At 43.4% G+C, this 18891-nt stretch overlaps 1 protein-coding gene across 1 annotated transcript in view; it reads right to left on the bottom strand.

Moving 5' to 3' along the window:
* HBP1 (HMG-box transcription factor 1) overlaps positions 1 to 18891 on the bottom strand; it is a 24032-nt gene extending 5141 nt beyond the window's left edge. Inside the window, exons 1-9 of the mRNA XM_015828790.1 lie at positions 18865 to 18891; positions 14425 to 14623; positions 11333 to 11567; positions 4902 to 5034; positions 3639 to 3750; positions 3426 to 3538; positions 1893 to 2049; positions 575 to 719; positions 225 to 306 (exon numbers count right to left, since the gene is read on the bottom strand). Coding sequence (XP_015684276.1) covers positions 225 to 306; positions 575 to 719; positions 1893 to 2049; positions 3426 to 3538; positions 3639 to 3750; positions 4902 to 5034; positions 11333 to 11567; positions 14425 to 14623; positions 18865 to 18879 — 1191 coding nt within the window. The 5' untranslated portion in view covers positions 18880 to 18891. The remainder of the gene's footprint in view (positions 1 to 224; positions 307 to 574; positions 720 to 1892; positions 2050 to 3425; positions 3539 to 3638; positions 3751 to 4901; positions 5035 to 11332; positions 11568 to 14424; positions 14624 to 18864) is intronic.

The raw sequence follows: 18891 nt of genomic DNA, 5'->3' as shown, positions 1-18891 counted from the left end.
GGCAGCACCAAGGACTCCACACATAACAACATAGTTTTACTACTCATGCTTCCGTCTTTTAAGTGAAAGATTAGCCCATTTTTGTTACCAGGAAACCTAGCATCGTATAAAAAAAAATGCAAATGACTTTAAAGTTTGATTAAATAAGCTTCAAATTATTCCTATTCTACTTTTAGAACCGCAGTTGAGGGACTAAATAACATTTGCATGGAATACTTTTAAACGTGGGCTTCCAACTTAAAGCGTCCGTTTGCGGAGTCTAAAATCGGAAGTCTTCCGCCCTCTAGTGGAAGAAGTTTCATCGGTCTGTAATTTGTAACGATACTACAGGTGAAGCTAGCATTTTCAATTAAATAAGTATATACCCCACAACAGCATTTAAAAACTTCCTTTGGAATATACCAGTTTAAAACAATATGTTTAAAAAGAGCATTAATTGAAATAGCTTAATTTTAGGGAGGTATAATCCAATTTGCTCTTACTCAGCGTTGAAATCTACTCCTATATATATATATTCGCATATTTGAAAGAAAAGTCAGAGTTTTACATTTAGTCTCTGCTTTTTAAGACTTACCTTTTGAATGTATCAAAAACACCAGAATCATCAAAGTTTATGGCTTCAGGGTGTCCACGAGGTAGACAGATGTCGCCAACGTGCATTTCGCAACATGGAATGCCATGCTGGACCACAGTCAAACTTGGATAAAAAGAAGACCAACCTGAACAAAATAGAAATGATTAAGAGAGATGCTACATGGCCTTCAGATCCAGAAATGTCCAAAACTAGCTTAGCCAAAAGGGAAGGAAGCAGCGGTGAAATGAGTTCGACCCGGCCTTGGAAATGGGAAAACGACGAACGGTTAATGGAAGAGAAATGTATTTATTTATTATTTATTTATAACCCATCTTTAATATTTGTAGAAATAATTCAAGGAGGCAAACATGTCCAGCACACCTTCCTCTTTCTTATTTTCCCCACAACAACAACCTTGTGAGGTGGGTTGGCCCAAGATCCGCCCACTGGTTTTCGCGGCTACGGCGGCACTTGAACTCAACGGTCTCCACTTTCCAATCTGCTATTTTAAGCCACTAGAAATGACCATTTTTTCCCCGAGAAACTGTGTGTAAAGCTGAAGAAAGAAACTCCAAAGTAATGATTTGATCTGGTGTCCGTTGGCTCGGGAAAAAAAAAAACCTCCGGGCAGACTTCCCAAATTCAGTTAATTCTAGGCCACGAAAACAAAGATTCAACTTAACAATGGTGTGATTAACTTGAGAATTGCACTGATTGATTTAACGGTTGCTGGAATTGGGTATGTCTAGTTTAATGAAGAGAAGGGCGAGGGGGGACGTGATAGCAGTCTTCCAGTATCTCAGGGGCTGCCCCAAAGAAGAGGGAGTCAAGCTATTCTCCAAAGCGCCTGAAGGCAGGATAAGTAGCAATGGATGGAAACTAACCAAAGAGAGAAGCAACCTGGAACTAAGGAGAAACTTCCTGACAGTTAGAACAATTAACCAGTGGAACTGCTTGCCTCCAGAAGCGGTGAATGCTCCAACACTGGAAGTTTTTAAGAAGAGACTGGACAGCCACTTGTCCGAAATGGTATAGGGTTTCCTGCCTGAGCAGGGGGTTGGACTGGATGACCTCCTAGGTCCCTTCGAACTTTATTATTATTATTATTATTATTATTATTATTATTATTATTATTATTAAACTACTGTGACAAGAAAAATCATAAATTGGGGCAAAATTCACTTAACAACTGTCTCGCTTAGCGACAGAAATTTCGGCCTCAATTGGGATGGTAATTCAAGGACTACCTGTATAGGAATGTTCTTTTTTTTTTTTTCTCCCCATCCATCGTGGATGAAAAACCGGAACATTTTCTTACCTTTATTTTTAACATAGAAGGGGTGAGCTAGTCTGCACTCCACAGTGAGTAAATCCTCGGCTGCTGTGCCCGGGTCAAAAGTCAACTTGAGCACTGACTCGCCAAACGAAATGCTCTCTTCGTGCGAGATCAGCTTCAATCCATCAGCGGCGTAGCCCTGCGGAAACACAACCGTTAGCCGAGAGCCGCGTCGCAGAACCTCTCTCCCATCTGAGCCACTTCCTTGTTTCTAGGAAATTAAAGGCTTCAATCATTAGGATGTTTTTAAGGCAGTGTTTCTCAACCTTGACAATTTTAAGGCACGTGGACTTCAACTCCCAGAATTCCACAGCCACCAATGAGAAACACTGTTTTAAGGTGACTGCACTGCTTGCTGTATCAACCACGAGTTGCTACAAACTACACTGAGTACAAATGAATCAGCACTTTAGGAAACAGACATATATATCAGTGGAGGTTGTGAGTGGATGCAGGATCTCTAGGGCTGGTATCAGTGAAATGGAAGGAAAGAACACAGTGGAGGTTGTGAGTGGATGCAGGATCCCTAGGACTGGACTTCACCGAAGGGAAAGTGGGGGTAGTCACGATAAACATCAAAGGGGTGGAGATGGAATGGCCCCCAAGGATTGTGAAAGGGTGAATCAGCCCAAGGACGGGAGGCGCGTTCCAGCCTGGGAAAGCAGAGGACGCCCACCTGAGATATGGACACAAAAAAGGGGGGAGGAGGGTGGCAACACACATGGAGGTAAAGGAGGTAAGGAAGAATTAACTCAGTTTGCAGATGAGGCCAGGATTGGCCGGCCGGGACCTGTCACGAGATCTAGGAGCCGTGCGCGGACATGACTGTTATTTATAAGCAAGCTCTCCCAGTATCCTGATTATACCCTGACGATGATGGCAGTTTTAGGCCATCGAAAGTACAGCCATGTGATTGACTGCTCATCTGCTGGTGCTGGGGAAATTGCGACACTCCGGGGTGAGTAAGCAAGCAGCAATCTCCCTATCATGTCACAATGCTATTCTCAGTCATTTCTCTGTGATGGGAGTTACTTCACTGCATTTAGTGGATCTGCATAAATGCTTTCTCCCTTTGCATACATGCTTCCCGGTTGCAGGAATTGGGTTTGGCCAGTCTAGAGGAAAGAAGGACTAGGGGGGACATGATAGCGGTGTTCCGGTATTTGAGGGGCTGCCGCAAAGAAGAGGAGGGGGGTCAACTTATTTTCCACAGCTCCAGAAGGCAAGACAAGAAACGATGGATGGAAATTAATCAAGGAGAGAAGCAACTTGGAATTAAGGAGAAATTTCCTAATAGGGAGGACAATTAACCAGAAGTCACCAGAAGTCGTGGGTGCTTCATCACTGGAAGTTTTTAAGAAGAGACTGGACAGCCACTTGTCACAAATGGTATGGGGTCTCCTGCTTGAGCAGGGGGTTGGACTAGAAGACCTCCAAGGTCCCTTCCAGCAATATTCTGATCGATTTTCCTCTCTTATAAATTGCAATAAGAAAAAAAAAAACCTCAGAACTTACTTTATAAGCACCCACTGAATCATCAGCTTCTTTTCTGCAGCTGGCCAATCCAGCAAAATCTTCAACATCTATCCATTCTTTATTGCGTCCTTTGTGGAAGCATAAACGCGTTCCTAATTATTTTTTTTTTAGAAAAAAAGAAAATAATTCAGTGTAATTGTAAAGATAAACCTGAGTATTAAAACCCAGTCATATAACGGGAGTGTATTTTACCTTTAAGGAAACAGTGCCAAACAGTTGGAGGCCAAGAGTGGCACCATCCCAGATCATCATCGTCTGACAATGATGACATACAGAAAATGCCAGACTCTGATTCACTGTTTGTCTGTTGAAAAAAAATAAAACCAGTTTGCACGTATAGATTTCTGTTGTCTGTGTCTGTTCACACAAATGGTTGATTCAAGGGACTCAGCAAACTTTCTGGAGTTGTTTTTTAACTTAACCATTTCCGTGCCTTTCCTGCGTATTCCTAAATTCTATATATTTTTTAATTATGCTTGGTAGCCCTCCTACATTCCTTATCTAAGCACGTAGCATAATAATTCCTAGTCCTATCAATGTATTTTCTTTGTTTTCTTTTTGTTTTATTGTTCTTATTATTTTTTACTTTTGCTGTGTTTAAACATCCTTTTTATTTATTTAGTAGCCCTATGTGAGATAGGTGCCAAATGATAATTATTGTTGTTATTATTATTAACAATAACAATAATTATTTGGTACCTATCTCACCATAGGGCTACTAAATAAATAAATTAACTATAATCATAATAATAGTAATAATGATGATGTTGGTTGATTTTTTTCTCTTTAAAATCTAATCCTTTGAGGTATATTTCACCCCAATGAACAAGCAGTTGGAAGTGGAATATGAATCCAATAAATAGAAATGTATCTTTCCATCCTCTTACGATTAACTTCAGACCGCAGTCCGACAAGCCTACTATGATTAATCTGACATGACAAAGCCAGGGACCCTTCCAATGACAGCTCATGCTTTCCAGTAAGTCCCAGTATGTTTTGCTTGGCCTAGCATCAAGTGACAAGCTGTGTGTTGATTGAGGACCTGGGAAATGAATGAGGCAATCTTCCATCTGCTTTGTTGTTTTGTTCTGTGCAACATCTCTGCTTTTTGTCTCTGGAGATTCTCCGTCATCCACGTCATGCTTGTCCCAAAGGTACTTTTTTTTTTTTTTTTCAAAAGGCCACTGGACTTTCTTGGTTTTTCTTTGAAGATGTTTTGCTCCCCATAGTTGACCCCAATCCAAGTTTAAAGGGGGGCTTGCCAGACATGACTTTTGCTAATTGGTTTCTAATTCATCGGAGTTGTCCATTACAACACGAGATCTATTCCCTATAGGTGCTAAATAAATAAAGCTGTGAAGGAGTAACATACAAAGTCATGCTTTATAAGGGTTCTTTTTTTTTAAAAAAAATATATGTTTCTGATCTTCAGCAACTTCAACACACAGAATTTACCCTTTCGTGTCTGATTGGCGTTTCTTCCACGTGATGCTTGGGAAAAACTGTCTCGCTCGGAGAGGATTCTGGCGGCGGGCGTGCATAGGAATGTAAACTTTTGCTTGTAGCTAGTAAGTGAACGGGAGATGATCTAAGAAAGGATGATAAAACAATGCGTAAACGGTTGCTGATCAAGGAAGGAAAGAAGATAAACAAAGAACAACAGGTTAGCAATTCTGTCACACTGTGAAAACTCCTTTGGTTATTCCTTGAACATTGTAACCCACACCGGTGGTTCTGAAACGAGTTAATTCCGAGTATCCAGGCTTATTTCTGAGCAACAGAAAATTTCTATAGAGGGTTACTTTTATCCGCAAATATTTGCTCAAATTTTAAATCGTTATTACCGTTTCTTTCCATACGGTTTCAAAAAAGACAAGAACCTGGCAGAGCAAAATAGCTAATTATTCCATTAATTCATGAAAATTACTTCTCTACTAAGCATCCCATCATGGAATCCTTGGTGTTCTCTGAGCTTCGTTGTTTCCTTGCAGGCACTTCCGTTGCCCAACTAATTAACCTCCAGTAGCAACAAGTGCAGAAGATGTTATAACTTAACCTGGTCCGGTGACGAAGCGTCTGCAAGAAAACAGCCAAGCTCAAAGAACACCGAGGACTCCACAGCTGGAGATATAGTCTTCTCCTGGAACACCCCATTATCCCACAGTGCTGGGCTGCATTAACAGAGGGATAGAATCAAGATCACGTGAGGTGTTAATACCACTTTACAAGGCCTTGGTAAGGCCACACTTGGAATACTGCATCCAGTTTTGGTCACCAGGATGTAAAAAAGATGTTGAGACTCTAGAAAGAGTGCAGAGAAGAGCAACAAAGATGATCAGGGGACTGGAGGCTAAAGCATATAAGGAACAGTTGCTGGAATTGGGTATGTCTCGTTTAATGAAGAGAAGGACGAGGAGGGACATGATAGCAGTCTTCCAATATCTCAGGGGCTGCCCCAAAGAAGAGGGAGTCAAGCTATTCTCCAAAGCGCCTGAAGGCAGGACAAGAAGCAACGGATGGAAACTCATCAAGGAGAGAAGCAACCTAGAACTAAGGAGAAACTTCCTGACAGAACAATTAACCAGTGGAACAACCTGCCTCCAGAAGTGGTGAATGCGCCAACACTGGAAGTTTTTAAGAAGAGACTGGACAGTCATTTGTCCGACATAGTGTAGGGTTTCCTGCCTGAGCAGGGGGTTGGACTAGATGACCTCCAATAATAATAATAATAATAATAATAATTCTTCTTCTTCTTCTTCTTCTTCTTCTTCTTCTTCTTATTATTATTATTATTATTATTATTATTATTATTATTATTATTATTATTATTATTATTATCTCGAGACCAAATATTTTAATCAACGCTGCTATTTACAGAGAAGAGTTGGCGCTCCTTTTAGGAAAAGCTAGCTACGTATCGCTACGTTCCCAGAAAATAATGAACAGATCCATCTCATCAATGAGGTACTTTTAGTTCAGCAAAGAACAGCGAGAACAGATTGCAGAATTGTTTCTCTAGTTTGCTCGTGGGGTTTTTTTTTACGTTTTTTTTTTTTGCACCGGTTTGATAAAAGAATCCTGGAGGGATTTCAAAGCATGCATACATGCAGTCACGACAGAAGCCTAGGACTGAAAATCAGGCTTGTCAGATGCTATGTTTTTCCTATCCTGCTCTGTGGAGTAGAGAGTTGGTCTCTGACAGAAGGCCACCTGAAGAGACTAGAAGCATTTGAAATGTGGATTTACAGATGGCGGCTGTTACGTAGAAGCTGGGTTGACAAGATCAGAAATGAGGAGGGGATAAGCCGCCTGGGAAAGCCGAGGGAAATCATCAAAACAATTAAAAAAATGAAAGTTAGAATATTTCGGACATGTGATGCGCCACCCAGAAAAAATACGGCATACTCCGTTTAATCCTCCAGGGAAAGATTGAAGACAAACAAGATCCAGGCAGAAGAAGAAGATCATGGCTTCAAAATCTAAGGGACTGGTTTGGACAAAACTCAGCAGCACTTTTTCGTGCGGCTGCTAATAAAAACAGGATCGCCAACATGATCGCCAACGTCCGATAACGGATATGGCACAAGAAGAAGATACTTATTTATGTGTGGCTTTAGGTGCACTTTTTTTGGGATCTTACTTTCTCTCAAACCAGGACGGCAATCTTTAGTTTTTCATATGTGGATCCCCCGTTCTGAGAGTTATAATTTGATAACGCATTATACAATTTCCTTCTTTTAATGCTTTCACAGCTGATTTAGTGATTCCGTTGCACTAAATCATGTATTTTCAGCAAGTTAAGTAAGAATATTATTTTGAAAAAGGAAAGCTGTTCATCCAGTTGCCGGGCTACCAGCGCCTTCGTTCTAGTGCCCTTTGAGTGACAGCAGAAAAAGGTTTCTAAGATATACCGATTTGATTGACTGTCTTACCCGTCATGCACTACTGCAGAGAGAGGGAGGGCCCTGCAAGATCTCAGTAGTTATCAGCTCTGCAAGTTAGATGTGTGGACTCAAGTACCCCTGTCATTGTGTTTATAGTGTGATTAGAAACAGGGCAGCTCCAGAATTACGTACAGGTATTCTATATCCTCAACTTACAACCACAATTGAGCCCAAAATTTCTCTTGCTAAGCGAGGTAGGTAAGCAAGGTGAATTTTGCCCTGTTTTGCGACCAGTTGTTAAGTGAATCACCGCAGTTGTTAAGTTAGTAACACGGTGGTTAAGTGAATCTGGCTTCCCCCGTTGATTTTGCTTGTCAGAAGGTCCCAAAAGGGGGTCACGTGACACACACCCCGCGACACGGCGACCGTTATAAACATGAGCCAGTTGCCAAGCAGCCGAATCCCACGGGGACGCAAGTGTGAAAAACGGTTATAAGTCCCTGTTTTCAGTGTCGCTGCACCTTCCAACGGTCCCTAAATGAACGGTTGTAAGACGAGGACTCCCTCTATCTGCGTAATGGCACTCCGTTACACTCCATTACACTCGGCACACTAAATCAAAGTCAGAATACCAGTGATGTACGAATCTCCAACTGGAATGAAGAAAATAATAAAACCGCCAGCTCCGCCCTCGCAGATACCTACATGCCTACGTAATACTCTCCACCTTTTAATGCAGTGGTTCTCAACCTTTTTAATGCCGTCACCCCAACCGGTCGTAAGTCGAGGACTAAACTGGTCGTAAGTCGAGGACTAAACCGGTCGTAAGTCGAGGACTAAACCGGTCGTAAGTCGAGGACTTTCCCTGCCCGGGAGTGCCGCGCATGCGTGGTTCCGCCCCCTGCGCCTGCCGAGGTGTAGCTGGCAAGCGGCAGAGACGGAGCAGGCCGACCACCAGCTGGCCCAGCCCAAGGGAGGTAAGGCACCCGCCGGAAAAGGGGAAAAAATAGTGGGCAAAAAAAATGGTGGACAAAAAAAATGGCGGACAGCCTTGCTTGGCAACCCCCGTGAAATGGCCGATCGACCCCAAATGGGGTCCCGACCCACAGGTTGAGAACCACTGTTTTAATGCAAAACAGGTCTAGCCGATCGTAGAGAACAACGGTAACAATAATACCCCGTACGTGTTATAAAACGAGCACTGCATGAGAGGACTCTGCGGGCTAGTGGCTATGTTTGCCAGCTCCGTCAGCCAGTTCACTCCGTCCTCCCGCGGGGAAGCGCTTTCTGGGCTGCTGCCTGAGGTGTGCTGGTTCCAAGAAGGCCTTGTGTATTCCTGATGTGAGACATTAGCGCTCAGCTGGAAGAGGGCGTGTGGGGTAGAGTCGCTGTGAACCGCCTGCAATTCAGGAAGATCATCTGCCAATGGAAACAAGACAGGGTCAAATCCATTCCTACAAACAGCCATGGCATTTAGGCTTATGTACCTGACAGCGAGAACAATTAACCAGTGGGAGGACTTGCCTCCAGAGGTTGTGGGTGCTCCAACTCTGGAGGTTTTCAAGAAGAGACTGGACAACCGTTGGTCTCAAATGGCGTAGGGTATTCTGCTTGAGCAGGGGGCTGGACTAGAAGACCTCCAAGGTCCCTTTCAACCCTGTTATTCTGTGCTTTGCAGCCCTCTCTAAGCAGTTTACAGAGTCAGCCTATTTGCCCCCAACAATCTGGGTCCTCATTTGACCAACCCGGGAAGGCTGGAAGGCTGAGTCAGCTCTGAGCCCCATCAGGATCAAACTCCAACCTGCGGGCAGAGTTTGCCTGCAATTTTGCACTTTAACCGCTGTGCCACTTAATCAAACTAGCCCAACGTAAGAATAAGATCCACCTCCTTCCTTAACCCTAGAAAAAAATATTGTCTAGGGTTAGGTCTTTTGAATGACTATGCTAACCTATTACTCAATTTCAGAAAAAGATTGGGGTGTCTTGTCCAGAAACCCAANCTTCTTCTTCTTCTTCTTCTTCTTCTTCTTCTTCTTCTTCCTCCTCCTCCTCCTCCTCCTCCTCCTCCTCCTCCTCCTCCTCCTCCTCCTCATTATTATTATTATTATTATTACTATTATTATTACTATTATTATTATTATTATTATTATTATTATTATTATTATTATTATCTCGAGACCAAATATTTTAGTCAACGCTGCTATTTACAGAAGAGCGTTGGCGCTCCTTTTAGGAAAAGCTAGCTACGTATCGCTTCTAGGTTCCCAGAAAATAATGAACAGATCCATCTCATCAATGAGGTACTTTTAGTTCAGCAAAGAACAGCGAGAACAGATTGCAGAATTGTTTCTCTAGTTTGCTCGTGGGTTTTTTTTTTACGTTTTTTTTTTTTGCACCGGTTTGATAAAAGAATCCTGGAGGGATTTCAAAGCATGCATACATGCAGTCACGACAGAAGCCTAAGGCTGAAAATCAGGCTTGTCAGATGCTATGTTTCTCCTATCCTGCTCTATGGAGCAGAGAGTTGGTCTCTGACAGAAGGCCACCTGAAGAGACTAGAAGCATCTGAAATGTGGATTTACAGATGGCGGCTGTTACGTAGAAGCTGGGTTGACAAGATCAGAAATGAGGAGGGGATCAGCCGCCTGGGAAAGCCGAGGGAAATCATCAAAACAATTAAAAAACGAAAGTTAGAATATTTCAGACAGGTGATGCGACACCCAGAAAAAATACAGCCTACTCCATTTAATTCTCCAGGGAAAGATGGAAGGCCAACGAGGTCCAGGCAGAAGAAGAACATCGTGGCTTCAAAATCTAAAGAACTGGTTTGGACAAAACTCAGCAGCACTTTTTCGTGCGGCTGCTGATAAAAACAGGATCGCCAACATGATCGCCAACGTCCGATAACGGATATGGCACAAGAAGAAGAAGATACTATTTATGTGTGGCTTTAGGTGCACTTTTTTTGGATCTTATTTTCTCTCAAACCAGGACGGCAATCTTTAGTTTTTCATATGTGGATCCCCCGTTCTGAGAGTTATAATTTGATGACGTGTTATACAATTTCCTTCTTTTAATGCTTTCACAGCCGATTTAGGGGTTCCGTTGCACTAAATCATGTATTTTCAGCAAGTTAAGTAAGAATATTTTTTTGAAAAAGGAAAGCTATTCATCCAGTTGCCGGGCTACTAGCGCCTAGTGCCCTTTGAGTGACAGCAGAAAAAGGTTTCTAAGATATACCGACTTGATTGACTACTGCAGAGAGAGGAAGGGTCCTGCAAGTAAGTTCTCAGTAGCCCTCAGTAGTTATCAGCTCTGCAAGTTAGATGTGTGGACTCAAGTACCCCTGTCATTGTGTTTATAGTGTGATTAGAAACAGGGCAGCTCCAGAATTACGTACAGGTATTCTATGTCCTCACCTTACAGCCACAATTGAGCCCAAAACTTCTGTTGCTAAGCGAGGTAGGTAAGCAAGGTGAATTTTGCCCCGTTTTGCGACCTCTCTTGCCACAGTTGTTAAGGGAATCACCGCAGTTGTTAAAGTTAGTAACATGGTGGTTAAGTGAATCTGGCTTCCCCCATTGATTTTGCTTGTCAGAAGGTCCCAAAAGGGGGGTCACATGACCCCCCCGGGGCACGGCGACCGTTGTAAACATGAGCCAGTTGCCAAGCGGCCGAATCCCACGGGGATGCAAGTGTGAAAAACGGTTATAAGTCCCTGTTTTCAGTGTCGCTGCACCTTCCAACGGTCCCTAAATGAACGGTTGTAAGACGAGGACTCCCTCTATCTGCGTAATGGCACTCCGTTACACTCCATTACACTCTGCACACTAAATCAAAGTCAGAATACCAGTGACGTACGAATCTCCAACTGGAATGAAGAAAATAAAGCCGCCACCTCCGCCCTCGCAGACCTACATGCCTACGTAATACTCTCCACCTTTTAATGCAAAACAGGTCTAGCCGATCGTAGAGAACAACGGTAACAATAATACCCCGTACGTGTTATAAAACGAGCACTGCATGAGAGGACTCTGTGGGCTAGTGGCTATGTTTGCCAGCTCCGTCAGCCAGTTCACTCCGTCCTCGCGCGGGGAAGCGCTTTCTGGGCTGCTGCCTGAGGTGTGCTGGTTCCAAGAAGGCCTTGTGTATTCCTGATGTGAGACATTAGCGCTCAGCTGGAAGAGGGCGTGTGGGGTAGAGTCGCTGTGAACCGCCTGCAATTCAGGAAGGTCATCTGCCAATGGAAACAAGACAGGGTCAAATCCATTCCTACAAACAGCCACGGCATTTAGGCTTATGTACCTGACAGCGAGAACAATTAACCAGTGGGAGGACTTGACTCCAGAGGTTGTGGGTGCTCCAACTCTGGAGGTTTTCAAGAAGAGACTGGACAACCGTCGGTCTCAAATGGTGTAGGGTATTCTGCTTGAGCAGGGGGTTGGACTAGAAGACCTCCAAGGTCCCTTTCAACCCTGTTATTCTGTGCTTTGCAGCCCTCTCTAAGCAGTTTACAGAGTCAGCCTATTTGCCCCCAACAATCTGGGTCCTCATTTGACCAACCCGGGAAGGATGGAAGACTGAGTCAGCTCTGAGCCCCATCAGGATCAAACTCCAGCCTGCGGGCAGAGTTTGCCTGCAATTTTGCACTTTAACCGCTGTGCCACTTAATCAAACTAGCCCAACGTAAGAATAAGATCCACCTCCTTCCTTAACCCTAGAAAAAAATATTGTCTAGGGTTAGGTCTTTTGAATGACTATGCTAACCTATTACTCAATTTCAGAAAAAGATTGGGGTGTCTTGTCCAGAAACCCAAACTCTCTTTCTTCTTACATAAGGCCAGTGTAAAGGAAGGGATCGACATATAAATTCAAGACAATCTGGACTGTATTCTAAAATAGAAGAATCCAAAGTAAGCTACTTGGGAGAAAGAAAAGCTGGGAAGAAAGAAGGGCGGTGTAAACCTTTCGGAGAAATATAACAGCAGAGGCTAAATATTTCACATTCAGTTAACAGCATACAACAGATATTTCATGTTTACCTCGGACTTGAGAATTAAAAAGAACAATTTTTATTCTTAGTTTCCCTCCTTCATGAAAACTGCCTAAAATTCTCAAGTAAACAGCTTCTCGTTTGAATTTACAACGCTAAACAGCTAAAAACAAAATTTTGCACGCTACCTCAATGTCACAAAGCAGCCCATCTCTCTTTGTTTAGACAAGTTGTCTCAACTGAGTCAAAGTGAGACTTGATAGGGAAGGGTTTTTTAAAAAAGAAAATTAAATTAATTGGAGTGTTTTGGCCTGCTAATCTCTGGAGTTTTGATGATCCAGTTTGAATAATCTGATTGGAATATTTCATTGCGTGACGTGTCACGTCGTGTCCTCCAGCATTTTCAAAAGTCATGTGAAGATGCCACAAAAGCAGAAAATTACAGAAGATGTGGAAAATAGCCACAAAATGTGATAATAGTCAGGCTCCAGTGTACCTATTTTAATTGCCTGAAGTATTTTAGTTGTCAATAATGAGTTTGGAACGAAAGGTTGAGGTGACCTATAATTTAGCTGAAAAAAATAGATATTTTTTTGTCTGGGCTATTAATATAGCACCAAACCACTCAGGCAGTTTTTTTTAACATAGTCACATTATCAGAATATGATATAATTTTGTCCACTTCAGGAACTATAGGGATGAAACTATGGTTGATTTTTCAATTGCCCGTTCCCACCTATCCTGAGTGAAAGAAGCTGTCATACAATGTTTGGATGAGATTGCAAACTAAAAATAAGCTACTGAAACTAATTCAAATATGGTTAATTCAGTTAGAGGGGGGCTTTAATCTGAGTGTGCCCATTGGTGTTTTTTTTTTAAAGAGGACTAGGAAATTAGATCTCTGAAACTAAAACATTGGTGCAGGTTTTCTCTTTCAAAAAGAGACTTTTGAAAGCCAAAGTGAAATTTGGCGCTGGATTCCACAGTGCAAAAAAATAAATAAATCACTTAGTACAAAGATCTCCAAACTTGGCAACTTTTAAGCCTTGTGGACTACAACTCCCAGAATCCCTCAGCCAGCCAGGCTGGGAGTTGAAGTTCCACAAGTCTTAAAAGTTGCCAAGTTCGGAAACGCCTTGCTTAGAATGTGTAGGGAAAGGTAATGTTTAACTTTTAATTTATGAAACTCGGAAACCATGAAAATTATGAACACGTGAAGACGTCACGTCTTCTTCATATGGATCTCAAGCCCTTGGAACTTTGTGAACTTTTGCATCCAGATTTCTTGACAGGACTGCAAAACTGGTTTGCTGCCGTTCGTTTCCGGGAAGTTATTCTGTTTGTTTTTATTAATCCCTGGTTCTTTTCCACCAAGCTTCGGCCAGGACAATGATCTTGATTATAAAACTATGATGGCTCTAGCCATCATCTTAAACTCGATATATTTTTTATCTCTGGACTAGGAATACAAAATGGGAGGTCTCCGGGGTATGCAAGGACTTCGGTTCACGAGCGGCCCGGGGGGGGGCGGGCGGGATGGGGGTCTGTCAGGCCCCCCATTTCCCAAACTTCCAACAACCTCGGTGCTGCGTTCTCTACCTGCTCTTTCCCACGTATTAATCCTCCAGATTGCCTTTCCATTCCATATGATTCAGTTCTTCTATCTTCTCTGCTTTCTCTGTAGTACTGTGGGGTCTGGAGGTATCACTGCTTCAGGCAGGAAGCCGGTGCAGAGAGTGGTGAGGACGGCAGAAAAAAATTAGTGGGAGTTCACTCCTATCCACTCCCTGGCAGATATACGCGGTGCTTGAACAGGGTCCGCAGGATTGTCTGGGACGCTAAGACATTTTCGCGACCCGTTTTCCTCGTTCCCTTCTGGGAGGAGGGGGCTTCGTGGTATCCGAAGCGGAACCTCCAGATTCAGTCACGGCTTTTGTTCACTGGGAAGGAAGGTCGTAAAATGGGGCAAAACTCACTTTACAAAGGTCTCACTTAACAACAGAAATCTTGGGCTCAGTTGTGGTTGTCGGACGAGGGCTACCTGTGTCGGTTTTTAAAGGAGCTGTCCTTTCAAACGCAAGAATCTTGAACGGGGGCTTACCGAGTTCCATATGTTCGTCAGAAGATGCGTATCCAGGAGAAGACGGAATATTCTCGTTACATTTCAGCAGGTCCAGCGCCTCGTTCATTCCTCGTTCGTTCATTCTCTTGTCCACCACCAGCAGGACTTTCTGCACCGTACTAGGCATCTGGTTTGTCTTCACTTCCCAAACCATTGTCGGGTGCTTCAAATTATCTGACTGAAGCAAAAAGTATTCACAGAGTTAGCTGAAGTATTCAGCAACAATTCACCCCGACCTATTTGCCATTTTAAGAACTCTGAGGGGGAAAAAAAAAATGCAAGGCTAAGCAGCAATGGAAACTCTGGGATGAAAAAAAAAAATCTGGGAAAGGCCACAGCTGGCGATGATTTCAACATAAACATACAGCAATGTTGTGTTGTACGTCACTTTTAAGTCTTTTTTTTTTTCCTCTAGAAAAGTTACGGGCAACCGGTGGGAGCAACAATAAAAATGGATTTGCGCAGTATTTTAATTGAGGACCGATGGCCTCTTGTGAGGCTAATAATAAACAAGTAATAGTTAATTCTTATTCTATCGGTAAGATTTATTATAAAGTCACACAGCAAAAAAACCAAACAAACAAATCTGGTCCACATTCAAGGAAGTAAAGTGACCTTTTGGAAAATTTGTCTTCATAAGATTCTTGATTTGTTATAGCACACTGTACATTAGTGCAGGCATGTCAAATGTATAAAATGGCGGGAAAGAGACTTAAAGCATTATTGCACTCCTTCCTCTAGAAAGTATGCCAGCTGAGACATTCATTTAATTATTTTTCCTATACTTCGTATTTTGTGTTTTTAATCATTTACTTTAACAGTTTAGTTTAGTTTGGAAATCCTAAAACATTCAATGCACCCCATGATAAAGACAATAACCAGAAACATCACGTATGGGAAGATGGGACAATATAAAATAAACAGAATATTTTCAAAGAGGTGACACTTTGCTAAACCTGCTATGTAAAATGCTCTGTTTCCCACTGTTTAGAAGCCAAATATATGACTGTTACATAAGCAAGTCCCAGGTGATTTTAAGCAGCTGCAAGTACTGTAGTAAACTTTTAATTCAAGTAAAAATGGCCAGATTCTTTAATAACATCACACAGACATGTAAACCAAAGTACTGCAGTATCCTAAGCTGCCATGCATGGTTTGCTTATGGCCTATGAACTTATCAGAGTCTGCCATATGCCCAAAGTTCCAAGCAACTTAATAATTAGCAAAGCATGCTAGAAAAGCAATATACAGATACATGCTGATGTATCTAAAAACAAATCATTTCTCACAGGTGATCTATCCCCAAATTTATTCAATAGAATAAACAACAGACCATCTCATCCAAGGGAGGCACCAGTCTGACAATCCAAGGTGACAATTTACTAGCTCCAGATTAGGTATGCTTCTTTTCCAAATGAGATTCAAATGAATGATTTGTATTAACGTCGATGTCTTTAATACTTAAGATCCTCGGCACATCTATTTACAAATAAACAAACAGCTTTCCTAAAGTTTGACCTACAAACATTTAACAGTGCATTAAAAAAAAATACAGAAAGAGAATCCACATTCTGTCTCTACAGCTACTTTTTGACTACATTTTGCTCTTCTGATTTTATTTTTATGGTAACTGAGTGGCATTCTTGTCAAGCGCTGAATGGCCACTGATATTCTTTGAACTAATTATCTTTTACTTATGCTCCTCTTCCCAGTTTGGTGCATTTTAACTTTGTATTCTTGTAAGACCTTTGTTTTTACATCTGCTGGCTTTTGGGAAAGGGAGAATGAGTTATTAACATGGGACTGCATCCAAACATCATTCTCATGTTAGGCCATTCTTCTCTGAGTCATCCTCAATTTCTGATCACTTTTTTTTAGATTTTTATCCTGCTTTTTTTTTCATATACAGCTCAACACAGCAAACATACCAATACTTCTTCTTCTTCCTATTTTACCCATAACAAAAACCCCAACGAGTTGAATTGGGCAGAGAGTGGCTGGCCCAAAGTCATCCAGCCAGTTTTTCATGCCTAAGGCAGGACTAGAACTCACAGTCTCCTAGTTTGTAGGCCAACATCTTAACCACTACTGTACACCAAACTGGCTCTTCATAAGACTTCACAGAAATATCCACGTACAGTAATCTTCTTGAGAGCAGTATGAAGTGGCTTTCTTTTCTTTTTTTAAAAAAAATCTTTCTCTAGCCTACAGCCTTGGCGTGCCCTGTGGTCTTCCATCCAGAGTCTTCACAATGCTTTGTTTTTGCAGCTAGCCAGGTATTAACCACTTGCTCAAAGGTATCTCTCAAAATTGCCATCATGCAAATTTTGCATCTATCCAAAGTCAAGCATCCCAAATATTTCTCCTGCAGACTCTGGGGTGGGGCAACATTATGCCTTGGTTCTTGACATTTCATTCCCTGGTAATGGCTTTTTATTCATTTTAATATACTGTGTGTCACCCAGACTCTCTTGAATGACCGAGGCAACTGATAAATGGAGGGTCTTTGGCGCTGAGCTTGGTGGTTTTCTTGTAGGCATTTCATTACCCAACTAGTTAACATCATCAGTGTACAATGGAGTAAGGTTTGATGTTATTTTTATATATAGTAGCTTGACTATCAGCGCTGGTGGGAGCATACTTGGTAGTTCCTTGTTTAGGCTGTTGTTTACTGTTAGCTTGTTTGGGTTGGTAGTTCCTTGATTGGGGTATTGTTTACTTCTTGATTGTTGGTCTGGTGTTCATTTTGGTTTTACCCTCTGCTCATAGGGCTGTTGATTGCTAGTGAGGAGGTAATGAAAATCAAAAAGGGTGAAGAAATAATTGCTACCTTAAGCCAGCAATTCTTCAAGATTCTGATGACAGAGTTGGAACGTTCCTGTCTTTGAATCCAACTCCCCACTCTGTATCATTTCAGACAAATGGCTGTCCAATCTCTTCTGAAAAACCTCCAGTGATGGAGCACCCACAGCTTCTGGAGGCCACTCTTTCCGCTGACTGATTGTTCTGTCAGGAATATGTCAATGAAGACTCAAATCATATCCAGGCAGTATATTAACTGTCAGGAAATTTCTCCTTTCATCCCAGGTTGCTTCTCTCCTTGATTAGTTTCCATCCGTTGCTTCTCGTCCTGCCCTCAGGTGGCTTTGGAGAATAGCTTGACTCCCTCTTCTTTGGGGCAGCCCCTTTGTGACATAATGTATGTCTTTAAAAGCAAAACTTATTCATCCTGGTCACTTGCTACAGATTCAGAAATAAGGTTGGGGGGGGAGGCGAGCAACACCCCCAGAGGGAAAAGAGGGAGGGGCAGGCCCCCTCGCCCCAATGCTGCAGAGCAGCTGTTAGGCCAGGGATCTTCCAACTTGGCCCTTTTATGACTTGTGGACTTCAACTCCCAGAATTCCTCAGCCAGGCAAGCTGGCTGAGGAATTCTGGGAGTTGAAGTCCACAAGTCATAAAAGGGCCAAGTTTGAAGGCCCCTCCCAGAATTCCTCAGCCAGGCAAGCTGGCTGAGGAATTCTGGGAGTTGAAGTCCACAAGTCATAAAAGGGCCAAGTTGGAAGACCCCTGGGTTAGGCTCCCACCGCAGCAGAACCAGAGCACTTCCGCATTCAGCGCTCAAAGGGTGGGCGGGGCGAGAAAAAGACCCCGCCCCGCACGCAAGAAGCGCGCCGCCTCTGGCGTCAGGCGCGCGGAGGGGAGGGGGGGGTGAAGGAAAAGGACCGTTGAGGGGAGATCACGCGCCGCGGGCGGAGGAGCCGCTCGGCGCTGATTGGTCCGCTTTTGAGCCGAGGGGGCGGAAACGCTGTCAGAGCCGCTCTCCCTCCCCTCCCCCCCCGCCCGCTCTTTCCAGTCACGTGCCCGACGCCTGGCAGAGGCCCTTGTTTATAAACTTTTTCCTCCCGGGGGGGGGAGGAAAGGCGCATGCGCCGAAAGGCCCCATTCATTCAGAAGTGCGTAACAGCAGCAGGAGAAAGGCGGTGGGGGAGGGGCTCTCGTCCCCGACCTCGGGGGGTGCCCCCCCTCGGCCAAAGGGCTCCTGAGGGGGCTCAAAGGGGCCGGAAAATTGAGGGGGGGGGGAAAGGTTGGGAAGAGGGAGAGCCAAGTTAAGTACGCCTCACAACTGGGGGGGGGGGTCCGTGAGGTAAATGGCGCCGTGTTGTGCTCTGTTTTGAAGAGCGACTCCGAAAACGCCCCGGTCGCGCCAGGAATCCCGGAGCCTTTTCGTCCCCCTTTCATTTTCTCCCCCGTCTCAACAACTTGAAGAATGGCCCGAACTTCCCTTCCTTCCTTCCTTCCTTCCTTCCTCGGCCGCGTCTAGCCCTGAGCGGCAGCCCCACGGAACGGAAGTCGGCCGTTTCCCGCTCACCCCCAACTTCCCCCCGTCTCAAAACACTTCAAAAGTTCTGAGCTACTCACCAACCCCGTCGCCATTACAGGACTCCC

This window comes from Protobothrops mucrosquamatus, unplaced genomic scaffold, assembly GCF_001527695.2.
Source record: "Protobothrops mucrosquamatus isolate PMUCROS unplaced genomic scaffold, P.Mucros_1.0 scaffold4909, whole genome shotgun sequence".
Taxonomy (NCBI): domain Eukaryota; kingdom Metazoa; phylum Chordata; class Lepidosauria; order Squamata; family Viperidae; genus Protobothrops; species Protobothrops mucrosquamatus.
This window is presented reverse-complemented; position numbering and strand designations above follow the sequence as displayed.